Raw genomic sequence first — 18,718 nt, forward strand, 5'->3', positions numbered from 1 at the left:
AGGTAGGACGGGGTCAGGTTTGTATCCACTGGAGTTTAGTGGAGTAAAATGAAACCTGATTGAAATACATAAGCTCCTAAAGGGGCTTCGCAGTGTGGATGTGAGAAAGCTTATGGCAGAACCTAGAACTAGGAATCAACTAATACAGGAGAGATAAAAATAAATGTTTACTCAGGAATCTGGGTGTTCTTGAGCATGAATTTCAAAAGACTTATATGCAGCAAATTATGAACAGGAAGAGTTTAGAGGGGTATGGGCAAATGGGACTAGATTAATTTAAGATATCTGTTCGGCATGGGCAAGTTGGACCGAAGAGTCTGAGTTTTTGGAATTCTGTTCCTCATAAGATGGTGAAAGTAAGTCTGAGTATTTTGAAGTCAGAGGTGTATAGATCCTTGCAGAGCAAGCTACTAATAGATTATTGAAGATAGCCAAGGAATGTGAAATTGAGGTTACAATTAGATCAGCCATGATCTTATTGAATGGTGAACCAGGCTCGAGGGGCCAAAAGGCCTATTCCTGAATCTCAACCACATGTTCGTATAGGCTGTAATAGTGCAGTTGAATCCAACTAGGTTTTGGGTCAGAAGTCCAAGTTGGGCTCAGTTCCCAGATATTACTGGCCATTGCTTAACTTGTAGGGAGTGCTGTTTTATGTCTGGAATTACTGGAACAGAAGTTGAATCAGTTTTACATTGGTTTAAATGCTTCTGCATGTAATATGATGTCAAATTATTCTAATGACTGACCTTTGCAGGAGAGGCCCAGTGAGTGAACTGAATTACCAAGTTCACTAATGATCAGAATAATATTTGTATTTTATCAGAAATGTTTAACTTAGTTACTCCATTTATTTTTGCCTAAGAAATTATCATTGCATCCTGCACCACCATTCAACATACTGATGGGGATGTAGATTCTGCGATGTGGCCTTAACAATTTAAAGAATTAAGTTCCAGAAATCAAAGGTCTGTTTTTGTTCTCTGGAAACAAAGCATTGGGTAAACACATTGACAAAACAGAAACTCAAGCAGAATGTTTCCAATTCTGTCTAATTTGAGTGGTGAGGAAATGTAAAGGCCATTCGTCAAGATCTACATCACCGCTCATATTCATTTAAACCTTTTGCCGTTGCAAACAAACAACTAGGCAGAATATTAGAAACTTTGCTTTGGATCCTTATTTCGGTCTCTCCTCAAAAGTATGATATTTCTGCAGAGAATAAACAAAATGGAGAATCAGATTATTCTCAAAACTAATTTGGCCAGAATGTTAACTGCAAAAGCGGGCAAACTTTAATCTTGTTGTATTGTTAGGTTGTGAACTCAACATGATCCTGTCTACTCCTGTGTTTGAGCTGGGTGGGTTTGCATGCGAGTGGTAAGTTCCCCTGCAGCTCCTAAGAAGTCATTAAACTATCAAACTACATAATGGTGGGTCAGGTTTATTATGATTTCACCCTTTGTGTGTAGTATTTTTTTTCCTAGTCACTATCCTTCACGATGAATTGAATATTAACTTTATCTTTATATTGTTTATGTAAGTGTTGCATGTGGGCTGATGGTTTATGTATGAGGTTACAATTACATATTTCAGAAATTAAACCTTCAAATTCCAATGGCATAAATTTATGGTTGTGCTGTAACATGTTTTTCGTATTTTATTATTAAAGTTTTCTGAATCTGTGTCAGTGTAGATTTCCAGGAAATTGCAAAATCGGACATTTATGTTTGGTTAGTAAATATTATAGGAGAAAGTGAGGACTGCAGACGCTGGAGATCAGAGCTGAAAATATGTTGCTGGAAAAGCGCAACAGGTCAGGCAGCATCCAAGGAGCAGGAGAATGGACTTTTCGGATTCCTGAAGAAGGGCTCATGCCCGAAATGTCGATTCTCCTGCTCCTTGGATGCTGCCTGACCTGCTGTGCTTTTCCAGTAACACATTTTCATCTCTTAGTAAATATTATGTTTGTCCCAGTCAAGCAAGCACAAGTAATGTGGAATGGTGTTGCTAGGATGTAGGGAATGGACTGCCAAGCATTGGATCCTGTTTTGAAAGTTGAGACATCATGAAGATGTTTATGTCGATTTGCAGATCCTTTGCATTATACCCCTTGTCAATTTGTTATGGTAGCTTGAAGAAGGAAATCTATGACATGGTGACATTTACTCAATGAATAAAGTACATTTGGGTTATGTATTTCAAGGAATAGAAAGTTGTCAGTGACTAAAAGATCATCTGGGTAAAAAAATTAGGAAAGTCTTGCATAGAGTGCAAGTGTATAGTAAAACACCATTGATTGATAAGATGTTAGTAGTTTCCAGTCCTCTTTTACATTGTATCTAAATGTATGTACAGCAATAAGATTTAGTTTTTGTTGTATTTTTCTCATCTCTTCCTTTTGAAATAGCAAAGTCTGAAAGCCAAAGAAGCCACAGAAGATATGGAGCTGGCTATAATTAAGACTCGGCAGTGTGTGAGTGAGCTGAGGAGAGAAGTAAGTATTATCTAGTTCTGAAGAATTGGAGTAATCTGAAAACAGCAGGAGATGCAAGCAATCAGCTCTGCATCTAAATCCAAGAGCTATGATGTAACCTCCTTACAGCCAATTTGTGATAGTGGTTGGAAATGTCAGCAGCCAATGTTCTTTCCCATTGCTGAAATCAATCAGAATCACCGTGAGATTGGTAATAAAAAGATGAAGATGTTGACAAGAATACAAGGATGCTGAGTTGTTGGCTGTTAGTTTTTCTGATTGAAAATGGCTTTTAGCTTGTAATTGGATTGAAGGAAATTACCTTTATTTCTTGATCATCTGAATATATGAGCTCATTCAGTTTTTTTCTCTGAAAGATGTAAATGATAATTCAGCATTGTTATTGATTGAATTCTGCCATTAGTAATTGGGTAAATGAACTCAAGCTGCATTTTCGTACCCATCTACAAACACCTTCAATGCTGTGCCTTCGTCTGACCTGTGAAGGAAAATCCATTGTCTAAGCAATTGATTCCTTAGTTCTTTAAGATTAAAATATAAATAAGGAATGCAAATATACCACATTTACTTTTTTTCAATGTATTGTGTCAGATATTATAACTCAATGTATGTTTTGGGGCGTTCTTTGTATTTTTGTGCTGGTTAAAGGGTCTGTTGGGAGACCTGTGTATTCAATTTTTTAAATTGCATTAAGCATTTTCCAGTTGGTTACAGTATACAGGATAAAGCTCCTCTCCACTTTTCCCAAAATCCTCTTCTTCGGTTCTAGAGCTTGTCCTTCATTTGTTTTACAAACCTTTCTTGTATTCTCTGTGAATGGATGGGAGTCTGTGGAACTCATTGCTGCACAAGGCTGTGAATGCCAAGTCATAGAGTGTATTTAAGTCTGAGATAGGTAGCTTCTTGATTAGTAATGGGATCAACAGTTACAAGGAGAAGGCAGGAGAATGGGGTTGAGAAGCATATCAGCCATGACCAAATGGTGGAGCAGGTACAATGGGCTCAATGGTCTAATACTGCTCCACCATATCTTATGGTCATATGGATGAGTTGACAATTTAGTGCTGATTTACATTAAAGTACCAGCAGTTTGTTCTCTAGGTTTATATTTGATATGATTTTTAAGCTTGTTGCAGCACATTTTATTCAATCCTTTACCACTACTCAGGAAAAGACAAAGAAACATTTGTACAATTCCAGCCTGAATTCAAATCCAGATCCCCCTGTACTATATCTGGCATACTTAGTGCTCAAATGTACTTGGACCTTAAAATGAGCAATTGCCATTTTTTTTACATTTTCAAGTAAAGTCATTAATTGTAACTATATTTTTCTGTTGGGTTATTACATTTAAAAAAAATCTTTCTGCTATTTGGCACAGATTGATAATTGCTCTCACAAGCTGGTAAAGGCTGTTTAAGATGTTATGAATTTTTTTTTGGATTGTCAGTTAAGAAGAAGGCACTTTAATTATTTGCTTGTATTGAGTACTTTTGGTGCAGTGTTGTGTATTAATTCTTCAGTTTTTATTCTTCAGCTTCAAAACACAGCTGTGGAGTCAGCAGGGGAACTTCTGAAGTGCTACACAGAGCATGTGGTCCTCAAGGCATTGAAGGTATCAGGGGCAGAAGCAAATTTGGAAGCACTAGCTGAGTGCACTTGTAAACTCTCTGAACAGAAGGAACAACTTGCTGAGGTAGGAAGTTGAAATAAATGCTCGAGCATAAGGAATTCCTTACATTTGATGGGAAATTGTTCTATCTTGAAAATGTATCATTAATGTTGGCTATTAAATTGGAATCCATGGCTTCTAAGCTTCCACAGGGAATCTCATATCGCTTACTAGGTTATTAGCTTTTTGAGGATTTATAGTTCATTGTGTTACAGAAACAATTTTCCGCACTTGTTTCCTGTTGATAGTTGACTTTAGTTTTACAAAAGAGATTTGGGGGTCTGTGAGGATGCTCCCAAGGAATTTATTAGGTATACTCAAGGGTGTGTCAGTATTTCCAGTGTTTCCCAGAGATATATAAGTAATAGCAAGAATTTCCAATAGTATATTATTATGAAAATGGTCTCTGGGGCTGCATGAATCATTGTTAGTGAATAATGTTGGAAATCTGGCAGTGCTTGCAAGGATACCTTCAGAAAATAAGGCAATGTGCAAAACAACCCTGGGAGCATATCAGTGTTTGTGGTCAGGTGGTTGAGTTGGGAGGAGGTTTGGAAAGGGGGGGGGGGGGTGGAATGCTTGCATCATGGAATAGCAGTATTTACAGAACAGAAACAGACTGTGTGACCTAACTCATTTCTCTCAGTGCTTCTACTCCACACGGGCCACCCCCAAACCCAACATTAAGCATGTTATGATTTTCAACGCATTCAAAGGTATAAATCTCTTTCTTTTTAAAGTATCTATACAAAAAATATACAAGTGTATATAGACATGTTATTTTAGTGAACGCATTTAGTTTTTTTAAAAGATAATGCTTTCCTTTAAGTCATTTTTGGTTCTCTGAAATCACATTTCTGATTTGTAGATTTCAGATTGGTTATATTTTAATAACTTTTTGAATTTAATTTTATCCACATTGTAGTCGAGTCTTCATGGTAGTTTGTAATAGTCATCAGAGCAATTTTACAACAAACTATTTTTAAGCATCGTTGCCTTTCAAAACTGGCTGAGAGAGAGGTGTTGAGTCTATGTATGATATTGTGCCATCTAGTGGCTGCACTTTTTAATTTTACTTGTCATAAAGTGGAAGCATGACATTTTCCATCTTAGGAGAATAGAAAAATAGAAAAGCATAACTTTAATTTAATTAGGATAAGAAGTTTGCAGGATAATGGAATGCAGAGGAATTTAGGTGCCCTTCTACAAGTCACAAAGTTAACAAGTACTTACAAATAGTGAGAAAAGTGAATGGTATGTCGCAACTTTTATTGCAAAGTATTTGGCATATAATAGTGTCCTGCTGCAATTAAACAGTAATGTCACATCTGAAATACTGCCCTCAGTCTGGAACTGTTTCTTCAGCAGTGACCATAGTACACATGGAATATGCATTCCATGGAACCTTTGGGTAGCTGGTATGGATCTGGAGTATATTAGATTCCCTACAGTGTGGAAACAGGCCCTTCAGCCCAACCAGTCCACACCGACCCGCCGAAGAGTAACCCACCCAGACCCATTTCCCCTCTGACTAATGCACCTAACACTATGGGCAATTTAGCATGGCTAATTCACCTGACTTGCACATCTTTGGACTGTGGGAGGAAACTGGAGCACCCGGAGGAAACCCATGCAGACATGGCGAGAATGTGCAAACTCCACACAGACAGTTGCCCGATGCTGGAATCAAATCTGGGACCCTGGTACTGTGAGGCAGCAGTGCTAACCACTGAGCCACCGTGTTGCCCAGTAGGATTAGGTGTTTCGACATCAGAAAAATAGGTGTGTCTGCTTTCACCTTGGGTATCTATCATCAACCAGACTTATCACAGCATTCAAGAAATCAGACCTAGGTGTACCTTAAACATGTGGTAAACGTCTACTCTGGCAGAAGCTATTGTGACTGAAATAGGGCACTACTTTAAAGAGATTGCAACTAAAATGGGCATCAACATAAAGGCAGAAGGGTAGATGTGGTGCAAATTAAAGGAACTGAATGCAGTTTAAATGGAATACTTGTCTGGAGCACTGGTTGGATCCTGGGGAATGGATGCAACAAATTGTTTTATTTTGAAAAAAATACAAAGAAATGTAGATGCTGGAAATCTGAAACAAAAAACAGAAATTGGTGGTGAAACTCATCAGATCTGGCAGCATCTGTGGAGAGGAAGCAGAGTTAATGTTTCGAATCCAACCACCCTTCTTCAGAGCTTTAATTCTGAAACCTGCTGAATTTCTCCAGCAATTTCAGTTTTTGAATTTTGTTTAGATATTGGTTCATTAGATATGGACCAACATTTCGTGCTGATCCCTAATTGCCCAGAGTATTGACATTAAAAGTCTACCACATTGTTGTGGGTCTGGACTCACACATAGGCTGGACTGGGTAAAAATGGCAGATTTCCTTCTCTATAACCCAATTGTGAACCAGATGGTTCTTTACAACAATTGTTATGTGGTTACATGGTCACCATGCAACCGAGATCCACAATTAGCCTTAGAAATGAAACATTAACCCCTTAATTCTGGGCACTTATGTTAATCATTTACTCAATTGGCACTTAACAAAGTGCAAACGTTCAAGGTAATCACTGTTATTTCAATTAGAATCCCATAAAGATATCTCGTAGATATTTGCTCAGATATTCCGATGGGTCATGAGATCCAATTTTATCTGAAATATTTTGTTTCAGGACGTGTGCTAGAAATGTGTAGGATGATGGCCAATGCTGTCCAGTATTGGTCAGCTCAAGAGGCTTTTTGAAAATAGAGAAAGCGCAATTCCTATAATATTCAATAAGTTTCTTAAGTGTTTATCAGGTTGATTGTCAGCAAATTCTAACAACTATTGCCAATTTGAAAAGGAAATGTCCTATGATATTGTATGTTTTGTACTAGGCAGTTTAATAGAGAGATTGGATGGTAAAAAGTATTAGATATAAAGAGAGAGAGAAGTTCTAAGCTCCATGGGGAGAATGAATGCGGAGATAAGATGCAGTTGTTGAAAGCAGCATTACACTTCTTGAACTCCAGTGATATTCTTCAGTTTTGTGTTTTTTTAACATAAAATCACCACATTCAAACTGGAACCCCAGCTCTGCTAAACATATTTATTTAAAGAAGTATTAGATTCAGTCCATGAACATCAATGCGAAAGAGTGTTAATAACATTTAATGATATGTTATGCTTAATAGCAATTGTTTGCACACTCTGAGACTTGTCCATCCACTCATGAAGACTTGATGACTAAATAACATACTGCACACTTTTGTATGGATGAGGGGAATCAGCGTGATGGTATACTTCAGTGAAAGAATTTGTGAATCAATTGGGCTCTCATAGTCACTTTTTTCTGATGTTAGTCCACAATTACAACATTTTAAAAGTTCAGTTTCAAAGCTTACTGTTATGGGACAAACAATGATTCTTCGGGTGTCCGTCTAATCCCATCAAACGCAATATAACCTCACTTCTGTGAGCACATTTGCAACATGTATGTTGTGTGGAAGGTATTTAATTTTCTAAGTAACAGAACCCAGCTAAATAGCAGTTATTAGAAAAGGTTTAAAAGTTGACTCAGTTATAGTTTGAAATCTGATTTTTTTGATAACTGTAAAGAGAATTGGATGTAAAATGCAATGACATTGTGTTTCCACTAGACATCTCGATTACTGCGGCATGTGTCAGGAACAGAACCCTTGGAGATTACTTGTTTACATGCAGAAGAAACATTTCAGGTTATTGGTCCACAGGTATGGGAGTTTTTTGCTGGTTATAAATTTCCCCATAATGATTTATATACACATATATACTTTTAAAGAGACCCTTGTGATGTATGTGGCCTTATTCGAATATATGGATTTACTTAATTTTAGATTAATCAAGGATTTATTTTTGCTTATAATGTTTTTGGTACTTTAGTCAGACAATTTCTCCATGTCCCTTCCCAGTTATCACGTCGCAGATATCAGCTGTGACTCAAAGGGCAGGTTTGGAGATAACCTATTCTCACTTTTTGGTTGAGTTGCTTCTGAGTCAATGATGAGAAGGTACATAAGGGAAGCTGATGATGAGATTGTCAGATTTCTCCTCATCTGGTCGGCATGGACGGGTTGGACAGAAGGGTCTATTTCCATGCTGTACATCTCTATGACTCTATTTCCTCAAACTAATTAAACTCATTAACTCAAGTGAAGAATCATAGAAAATAGGAGCAGGAGTAGGCTATTCAGCTCTTCAAATCTACTGTATCATTCAATATGATCATGGTAAATCATCCAACTCAGTACCCTCTTCTCACTTTTTCCCCTTACCCTTTGATCCCACTAGCCTTAAGAACTATATCTAACTCCTTCTTGAAAACATTGAGTGTTTAGGCAACAACTGCTTTCTGTGGCAGAGAATTCCACAGGCTCACCACTCTCTGTAGGAAGGAATTGCTCCTCATCTCAGTCCTGAATGGCCTGCCCTGTATCCTTAGACTGTAACTCCTGGTTCTGAACTTCTGATCATGAGGAACATCCTTCTTGTGTTTACACTGTCAAGTCCAGTTAGAATGTCATAGACTCCTGGTTACCATTAGTTCTCTATCCATGTCAGTACTTTTCCCTCAGTTCCCTATGCTTTAATTTTACATTCTAATCTCTCATTTAAGACCTTATTGATTCTGAAAATCCAAGTAAATAACGCCCATTGGCTCCCCCTTATTAACTCTCCTGGTTACGTCCTTAAAACTCCAGTAGATTTGTCAAGCAAAATTTCCCTTTGGTAAACCCTGTCCAATCCTACCACTGTTTTCCAATTGCTCCGCTATTAAATCTTTTATAATATCTAGCATTTTTCTTAGTACAACTGCCAGACTAACTGAACTATCATTTCCTGTATTCTGAATACCCCCTCTTTTAAATAGAGAGGTTACATTAGCTACCCTCTAATTCATAAGCACTGTGTCAGAATCTACAGAACCTTGGAAGATGAACACCAATTCATCCACTATTTCTATGATCCGTAAGTATTCCTGAATGTAATTTATTATGCCTTGGGGATATATCAGCTATCAGTTCCAATAATTTCCTTCCTCATACTGATTTTTTTTTCAGTTGCTCCATCTCAATAAACCCTGTGTTTCCCAATATTTTTGGGACATCACTTATATCCTCCTCTGTGAAGACAGGTGTAAAATATGTACTTAATTGGATTGCCATTTCTTTTTTTCCCAGCTATAACTTCCCCTGTTTGACTGCGACGGACACTTGTGTTCACTTCTCTTTTTCTCTTCATACACCGTTAGAGGCTTTCACAATCAGTTTATATGTTTCTCCTAAGCTTACTTTCATACTCTCTTTTTTCAGCTATTAAACAATCCCTTTCTCCTCCTTTTCTGAAATCCAAACTGCTGCCAACTCTCAGGTCTGCTGCTCCTTTTTGGCCAATTTGTTTGCCCTACCTTAGATCTAAGAGTATCCAGAGTTTTCCTTGTTAGCCATGGTTGGGCCACCCTTCCCATTTTCTTTTTGTGCCAGACATAAATGAACAATTGTTTTAGTTCATTAATGAGTTTTTTTAAATGCAAAATATCATGTTCCACGCCAGAGTTCCAATTCAGGTTTTATACCAAAAAGTTAAAAGATCTTCCATAACTGTTGGGTATCAGTGAATCCACTGAAGTGAAAACACGATTTAGCTTAATATCTAAGCACTTATTATTATTTCCAAACCCATGAAAATTTCAACACTCTGTTCCAAGGTCTCTTACCTTCACATCCTCAATAATATTAAGAACATAATAGACCTCCTTTATACTGTCAACTGAATTATTCTGTTTTATTTTCAGATAATTTCTGCTGCACAGACCTTGGCTCTTCACCCTTCTAGTAAGATTGCCAAAGAAAACCTGGATGTATTTTGTGAGGCATGGGAGTCACAACTGAACGACATGTCCATTCTGCTGAAAGAAATTAATGATGTCTTTGAAGGACGAAGAGGTGAATAGTCTGACTTTGAGCTTTAAGCATTGTCTTTGATTTTTGTAGATTGTCAGTCAGGTTGTGCAAATGTGGGTTCTAACTGAGGAAAACATTACAATGCAAAAAGCACAAGAATTCTGGTAACATATTTGAAATAGCAGATAATGAAAATGGCTGTTCCAAATATCAACTGTGAAAGGCTCATGATTTAAAAATGGGCCCCAAGGTACCAATTTACAAGACATCAAACCTCAGAGTAAGCTTTTTCCCAAATTTGGTAGAATAACTAAAATGCTTGCTAAAGGTTAATGTCAAAGAAATGTTAAATGGTAGAATTTGAGTCTGAAAAAGGCCGAGACAGTTTCTGTGTTTGTTATTCAAATTGGTCAAAATATAAATGTGATATAGTACATTAATTATGATTTTATTGAAGGATAAGATTACATAACATTTTTATCTGTGAAATTTGATTGTAACGATTGCTTCACTTTATAAAATAGTGAATGTAGCAATTTGGTTTTTTTAATTGCTGTCCTTCCCAAAGAATGGGATCACCTTGACATGTTACACTTTTGGATATTTTCTCTGGTTGGTAAGTTTTACTGGAATTTATATTGGGTTCTTTTGATGTGCACAGAGAGTTTTGTCAGAGCAAAATGCTAGCCACTTAAAGTTGATTCTCTTTGTCTAAGACAAGGAATGCTGTTTCATAGCTACTATTTATTTGAAAATGATATGACTAAAAGTAAAATTTGTACAAGAGGTAAAAGCAAAATACTGATGCTGGAAGGTTGAACTAAAAACAGGAAGTGCTGGAAATATTAAGCAGGTCTAGCACTATATTTGAAGAGGTAAGCAGGATTAATACTTTAGTCTAATGTAACTCTTTTTGAAACATAATCAATTCAAGGTTAATTCTGGCTCTCCTTTCATCGTTACTACCAGACCTAATGAAGTACTTTCAGCAGTTTCTGTTTTTATTTTGTACAAGATATAGACTTTGTTTTTGCACATTGCTCAAGAGTAGGCTTTAATTTACAGCATATTGGTCCCAACAACAGGTACCATGGAATCTCCATTGTTCACTCCAGTGAACTTATTAAATTGTGGGCAGAAGTCACTAGTTATCCCCACAAAAGGTTATAATTTTTGACTGGTACCCATAAATCTCTCAAGAATTAGAAAGTTGCTATGTTTAGAACATTACAAGAAGGACAGCAGACAATTAGGAATGTTTACACCATAGCTTTCCAGGGGTGCAGTTGATTCAAGCGTAAAGGCCCAAATTTTCACTCCTGAGGTGCATATCCAAATTCTGGAACTAACTTAATCAGTCTTGGGAAACGTGCCCCTGAATAGCGGAATCTTTGTTCCAATGGTGAGGGGAGGGGATTATATGTTCCAGAGGCTGGCATTTATTGCTCATTCCTAGTTGGTGAGCTATCTTCTTGAATCACTGTAGTCCATTTGCGGTATCCATTGTGCATTTAGGGAGGGAGTTCCAGAACTTTCACCCATTGTCAGTGAAGGAAGGGTGATTTATTTCCAATGGCCTACTTCTACACTGTAACAATTCTGTGATTTTGACCTACCAACACCTAAGGAATAGTGGCATATTTTCAAGACGGGACAGTGAGTGTCTTGGAGGGGAACTTGTAAGTGATATGATTCCTATGTGTTTGCTGCCCTTGCCTTCCTGAAAGTGGTTGTGGGTTTAGAAGGAGAAATCTAACAAGCCTTGGTGAATTTCTGCAGTCACTGCTGTTGAGCACTGACAGCAGAGGAAGTGGATATGGTGCTAATTAAGTGGGCTGGTTTCTCCTGGAATGTATCGAGCTTCTTGAGTCTTATTGGTGATGCACTCATCCAGGCTTTGGAAAATCGGGAGATGAGTTACTTACAGCAAGGTTCCTAGCCTCTGAGCTTCTCTCGTAGTCACAGTATTTAATCATCTAGTCCAGTTCAGATCCTGCTGTCCCTGGAAAATGTTTGACAGCTGTCATGTGGATTGTGAACTGTCAAGGCTTTACATTAAGCCCTCTAGCCCTCACCCCTCCTTCACTGCCAACTCATGCCTTTATACATCCCTGATGGGTCTAGTGCCAATTTAGTTATAGCTCATGCCTACCAATGGCCCCCACCATTTGTCTTACACCTACAACGATGGGCAGACCTCGGGGCAAGTTGAGATGCAACAAAATAAATTTATAAGCATCTAAAACTGACTTCATATTATATGTGTGGTGTATACATATATAAATATATAGAAATACATATGAACTCTCATTGATGAAAGCCCATTTAAGTGAACTCAAATACATAATTCCTGACAAAAAAATAAACATTTGTATTCATGATTCCACATAAAAGACAGCTAATCTTTTGTTAATTTCTTGCAGCCACTAAACTGTGATAATGATATGCTCTAGAAGCAGGCCAGCAGTAATTACAGTGTAATAATAGCATTTGAGGCTGTGTCAAAAACACAGATATTAAAATTGGAAGCGCAGATTTTTTTTCAACTCAATATCAGGTTGCTTGCTTAATATTATTCTGAAATTTTAAAAGGAAATGGATTTCAACAACCTGACCATCTCTTAGACCTTATTAGCATTTTGTAAGCATTCAGGTAAACTCTTCAAAGTTATACATCATGCATTACCATTAAGACTTTACCATTAAGTTCAAATGGCTATGCTGAGTTAGAATTCCCCTTAGGTGTGAATCACTTTCTCCTGTACACTAATAGCTAAAATAGGATATGTCAGAAATGAGAACAAGATTTCTGGATCCATCTGTGCCGAAACATAACTTGGACTTGGTACTTCACATTGGAAGATCAGAAGAGGGATGCTGAACAGGCAGCCTCTGTTTAATTTCTTGCAAAGAGAGAACCCAAGAAGACAGCAAGAATAGGTAGAAAGTTTGAAGATGCAGTTGAGGTGTTGAAGACATAAGTATGCAATAATATTTTCTGAACATCAGGACCAGCCTGCTGGGGAGGAATAGTCTTTTGCTTGATATGTGCTTTCTTAATTTATCAACTCAATGTTCCATATGCAATGATGATTAGAATTGGCATTGAAATAAAGGGAGAGTAACGAGTGGTAGAGCATTAAATTCAGAGAGCTTTGAATCAAAAAGTAAAACAAATACGTTGGACATTATCTAGGAGGTAGTAAAAATAAAATAGTAGAAGTAGCTAGTTTAAGCTAAAGGGAATAATGATACCTGGCCAAAAGAAAGCAACTTTACCTTTTGGTGTGGATGGTTTAGTAAGTAGGTGTATGTGTTCCCTACTCAAGCCTTGATTAAAGGTAGCCACGCAGAGCATTCTCAGTACGCATGCACAGATGAGCCCAGTGTTACATAATGACCATATAGAAAATAACAACATGGGAACCCATCATAAATCTTGTTGTATTTTCCTCTAATTCTGCTTTTGTTGTGAACAATTTGGGATGACGCCAAGGGTCAAAAGTGAAAGCAAAAAGTTACATCCCAACAATGATTCTTAATGGTACACCATCCCCACCTACTGGTACATGAACTGCACTTTAGAGTCCTGGGTTTGCAATATTAAGAAATCGATCAGACAGCACCAACTCCATTATGTAGATTTGAAATATGATTTTTCATTAATCTCCTCACAGAATGTAAGAATTATTATGGTGCAGAAAGAGGCCATTCAGCCCATCCTGCCTGTAGTCATTCTATTTTCGAGTCTGGCTCTACTAGTTAGTGCCAACTAATGACTTCTCCTCAAATCCTTGAAAACCATTACTGTTCAAAAACACATCTAATGTCCTGTTGAATGTCTCATTTGAACCTGCCTCTACATTTCCAGGCAGTGTATTCCATACCTTAACAACTCACAATGTGAAAACATTTTGTTTCTACATTATCCTTGCTTCATTTGTTCATTAGTTTAAACCTGTGCCCTCTCTTGTTTCTTTTACAAGTGGAAACAGTTTTACCCTATCCATTCTGTCCAGTTTGCTCATGATTTTAATATCTCAATGAAATCTCCTCTTGTCCCCTTCTCAAGAGTAGAACCGTGCCAACTTCTTCAATCTATCCTTGCAGCAGGAGTTACTCATATTTGGAACGATTCTACCCTCTCTTCAATGCATTTCCATCTTTTGTATAAAATGATACCTACAACTATACACAATACTCCAGCTGAGGTTGAAGAATTGTTACATTTTTCCCCTATTAATAAAACCAAGAACACTGTATGTTGTATTTACTGTTACCTCCACCTATCCTGCCACCTTCAGTGATCTGTGCACAGGTTGAGGTCCCTCTGTCCCTTTAGCATTGCACCCTCTATGTTATTATCATCTCAGTGTTTCACATAACTACCTCAGATCGTAAGCTTCAATCACTGTGTTCTCCAGAAACCCATCCAGTAGCCTTGGAACCTCAGTTGTGCTATACTATTTCATTGCCCTTTCCTTGTGACTTAAAAGAAGGCTTATGTTTTTATGAAACTTCACAACTTCAAGAGACTTCAAAGTTGTTCTCCAATAATGCCGTAGTTGCATTCCAGCGAAATCTCACTTAATAGAGAATCGCTTAATCGAAATAATGGGGCCTGTGGGAAAACTGGGATTGGGGCAGACCAGCAAAGCATATCATACATGATCGCTCAAAAATCATCCAAAAGTCTAACACAAAGTATGGCACACCCTGAACGAAGGTTGAAATCATATTTATTAATGAAACAACAGTAAATTTAACACAATTAATTTAAAAAGTGTAAGAAAGTTGTTCTCTGTACAGTACCTCTCACAGAAAGCTGCTCTGTCAGCAAGTGATATTGGCACATGTGCAGAATGGCTGGAAGACCAGCGCTGTCAACGTGCATATTCAGAACAGTGTGGAGTCTTTGGTGTGGACATCGGTGCATGCGCAGAATGAAGTGTGCTGGAATCTTGCAATTGCGAACAGAGTTAAGTGTTCCTGAAAATACCATTCCCTAATTCATCAGCAACATTATAGGCAAATCACGCTGCTAGAACGCACGTTATCCAAGAACTACCTGTATAAAACAAAGCCAGTGAGCCTATAAAATCTCTAGAAATGTCCACTGTTTCATCTGGGTACATTATTTACAAGGCCAAGGTTCTTATGTCCATTTTGTCATCTGGTAGATAATTGCCAATATTTGTCATTCTTGTCTTGCAGAAAAAGAGAAACATTTTATCAAAGTAATTTGCAAGAACTCCAATATTAAGGGAAACAGTATTTTTAATACTTTATGAGCAGAGTGCTCTGATTGAAGGAGGGATTGCCATGGAGACAGCACCAAATTGGTGTGTAGCTTTACCTAAACCCTAAGACTCTAATAGTTCGAGAAGGCAGCTCATCACCATTTTGTATAAGGCAATAAATGTTGGCCAACCGGTGACAACCACATCATATAAATAAAACCACTCAAATATCATTTTCTGGGAAGAAGGATGGAGTTCTTACCAGGGGCCATTCAGCTATGTTTTATGATTTGCTTAAATGACTGACAGAAACCAGAGCAGTAGAGTCATAGAGATGTACAGCATGGAAACAGACCCTTTGATCCAACCCGTCCATGCCGACCAGATATCCCAACCCAGTCTAGTCCCACTTGCCAGCACTCGATCCATATTCCACCTAACCCTTCCTATTCATATACCCATCCAAATGCCTCTTAAATGTTGCAATTGTACCAGCCTCCACCACTTCCTCTGGCAGCTCATTCCATACACGTACCACCCTCTGTGTGAAACTGGTCTCTTTTATATCTTTCCCCTCTCACCCTAAACCTATGCCCTCTGGTTCTGAACTCCCAACCCCAGTGGGGAACCTTATCAAGCGCCTTACTGAAGTCCATATAGGTCACCTCTATCACTCTGCCCTCATCAATCCTGTTTGTTACTTCTTCAAAAAACTCAATCAAGTTTGTGAGACATGATTTCCCACGCACAAAGCCATGTTGACTATCCATAATCACTCCTTGCCTTTCCATATACATGTACATCCTGTCCCTCAGGATTCCCTCCAACAACTTGCCCACCATCAAGGTTAGGCTCACTGGTCTACAGTTCCCTGGCTTGTCCTTACCATCCTTCTTTAACAGTGGCATCACGTTAGCCAACCTCTCGTCTTCCAGCACCTCACCTGTGACTATCGATGATACAAATATCTCAGCAAGAGGCCCAGCAATCACTTCTCTAGCTTCCCACAGAGTTCTCGGGTGCACCTGATCAGGTCCTGGGGATTTACCAACTTTTACTCATTTCAAGACATGCAGCATTTCCTCCTCTGTCATCTGGACATTTTGCAAGATGTCACCATCTATTTCCCTACAGTCTATATCTTTCATATCCTTTTCCACAGTAAATACTGATGTAAAAGACTTGTTTAGTATCTCCCCCATCTCCTGCGGCTCCACACACAGGCGGCCTTGCTGGTCTTTGAGGGGCCCTATTCTCTCCCTAGTTACCTTTTTGTCCTTAATGTATTTGTAAAAACCCTTCGGATTCTCCTTAATTCTATTTGCCAAAGCTATCTCATGTCCCCGTTTTGCCCTCCTGATTTCCCTCTTAAGTATACTCCTACTTCCTTTATACTCTTCGAAGGATTCACTCGATCTATCCTGTCTCTACCTTACATATGCTTCCTTCTTTTTCTTAACCAAACCCTCAATTTCTTTAGTCATCCAGCATTCCCTATACCTACCAATCTTTCCTTTCACCCTGACAGGAATATACTTTCTCTGGATTCTCTTTATCTCATTTCTGAAGGCTTCTCATTTTCCAGCCTTTACCTGAGAACGTCTGCCCCCAATCAGCTTTTGAAAGTTCTTGCCTAATACCGTCAGAATTGGCCTTTCTTCAATTTAGAACTTCAACTTTTAGATCTGGCCTATCCTTTTTCATCACTTTTTTAAATCTAATAAAATTATGGTCGCTGGCCCCAAAGTGCTCCCCCACTGACACATCAGTCACCTGTCCTGCCTTATTTCCCAAGAGTAGGTCAAGTTTTTCACCTTCTCTAGTAAAAACAGGAACATTTTCAAAGCATTATTACCTACAGCTGCTTGCTTTTATTTCTGATGTAATCAATATTTGCATTATTCGTAACTTACATAACATTGCTAACATTACAATCTTTTGATTTTTTAAATTGTTTGATGATACCTTTTGCTTCTTGACTCTTTAAAAGCACTTTCTCAATGTTAAATTTAGTTTAGTTTATTTCTGAAAGAATTTGTATCTGTCATCAATTTTCAGGGTCAATGTATGGAATGTAGTGCATCTTTTGTTCATGTATTGTATTCAATTACCATAAAACTGCTTTTAAATATTTCCTCTGAATTAAATAACTTCAGTTTGTTTGTTTTTTAGTTCCTTATGCACTCTGGCCTTTTCTGTGTGTCAGCTTAGCTTTTGCTTCTAAGATGTAGATACATGTCTTCTTTAAAGAGGTCTAATGCTCTGTAAAGAGGTCTAATGCAGCTGTACTCAGCTGCATTGTGGAATAAACAAGCAAATTTTATTTTGTAGAGTACCTTCTTTTGGTTACTATTGGATTTTACCAGAGCATTTTAACAGATTCGCTCCGTGTAAACAATAATAATGTGAAAGATGGAGCTATGTTTATTTCCGAATGTTGAGAATGGTGTTTGGGGTCACCACGCTTTGACTAGTACCATATTGTCTCACATTATCAACTCCAATTTAGATAGACATGTGTTAAGACAAGTCCAGCCAGCCAACTTTTTGGCCTTCTGGTGATTGACTTATTCTGCAACATGTCATTTGAAAGATGCCACATTTGTTAAAATTACATGTTTTTCAAAAAGTATTTTATCTTTGGGTTTGTTGTAACTATAGAGAAAGTCAAACCTCAATGTTTGTTTGTTCTCAATCCGCAAAGACTGTACAAATCCAAACTGCTTTATGTGTTTGTGCATAAAGATTTTTTAATTAATAAAGTATATTTTTGCAATATATAAAAAAAACAGCATTTCCAGTAAAAAGCAGAGGAAATAATTTCACAAAGATGAGGCACGAGTTCATACATACTATCCAATCAGAATTTCAAGGGTATACAGCTACATCTCTTTTTGGGTGAGGGGGAAGGAATTGAGAACAGTGGGAAATAAAAGTTTTGGTCTGGTTAGCTGACATCAGGGAACTTTTCAAAAGGTGGCTGATACTTGACAATGGCATGGTTAACAAGTAAAAACTATTATATTTTGTGGGTAAGACACCAAGATGTACTGGATTTGAGGAAGTAGATCCTGATTATGGGGAAAAATATTTTTAGGAGGAAGTTGCTGACAATTATTTCATTCATTTTGATGCCCATTTTACTCTAAATAACAACTTATAAACCCATGTATATTAATAAATAATGCTAAGTTCATTGTATTGAAAATTCATAATTTATTGCAACAAAAATTATTATACATGACAATAGCATTAACAGTTGAGATGTAGTGGAATAAATTAAAAATTTGCTGTAACTCTTTGCACTTAATATAGCTTTAGTTGTTTTGTCTCTTCTTCAAATAGTTCATGTGCATCTGTTTCCCC

At 37.6% G+C, this 18,718-nt stretch overlaps 1 protein-coding gene across 4 annotated transcripts in view; it reads left to right on the forward strand.

The window, feature by feature from the left end:
* Positions 1-18,718, forward strand: part of ctnnal1 (catenin (cadherin-associated protein), alpha-like 1) — a 323,942-nt gene that overhangs the window by 288,239 nt on the left and 16,985 nt on the right. For 2 of the 4 annotated variants that reach the window (XM_087987305.1, XM_087987307.1), the window contains exons 8-12: positions 2,411-2,497; positions 4,035-4,193; positions 7,830-7,922; positions 10,004-10,154; positions 10,681-10,728. In XM_087987305.1, the coding sequence (XP_087843431.1) occupies positions 2,411-2,497; positions 4,035-4,193; positions 7,830-7,922; positions 10,004-10,154; positions 10,681-10,728 (538 nt within the window). The remainder of the gene's footprint in view (positions 1-2,410; positions 2,498-4,034; positions 4,194-7,829; positions 7,923-10,003; positions 10,155-10,680; positions 10,729-18,718) is intronic. The other 2 variants (XM_087987306.1, XM_043690224.2) reach the window with 2 other exon arrangements.

The sequence above is a fragment of the Chiloscyllium plagiosum genome, unplaced genomic scaffold (genome assembly GCF_037043375.1).
Source record: "Chiloscyllium plagiosum isolate Xiang-an unplaced genomic scaffold, Cpla_swu_hap1 HiC_scaffold_5, whole genome shotgun sequence".
Lineage (NCBI taxonomy): Eukaryota > Metazoa > Chordata > Chondrichthyes > Orectolobiformes > Hemiscylliidae > Chiloscyllium > Chiloscyllium plagiosum.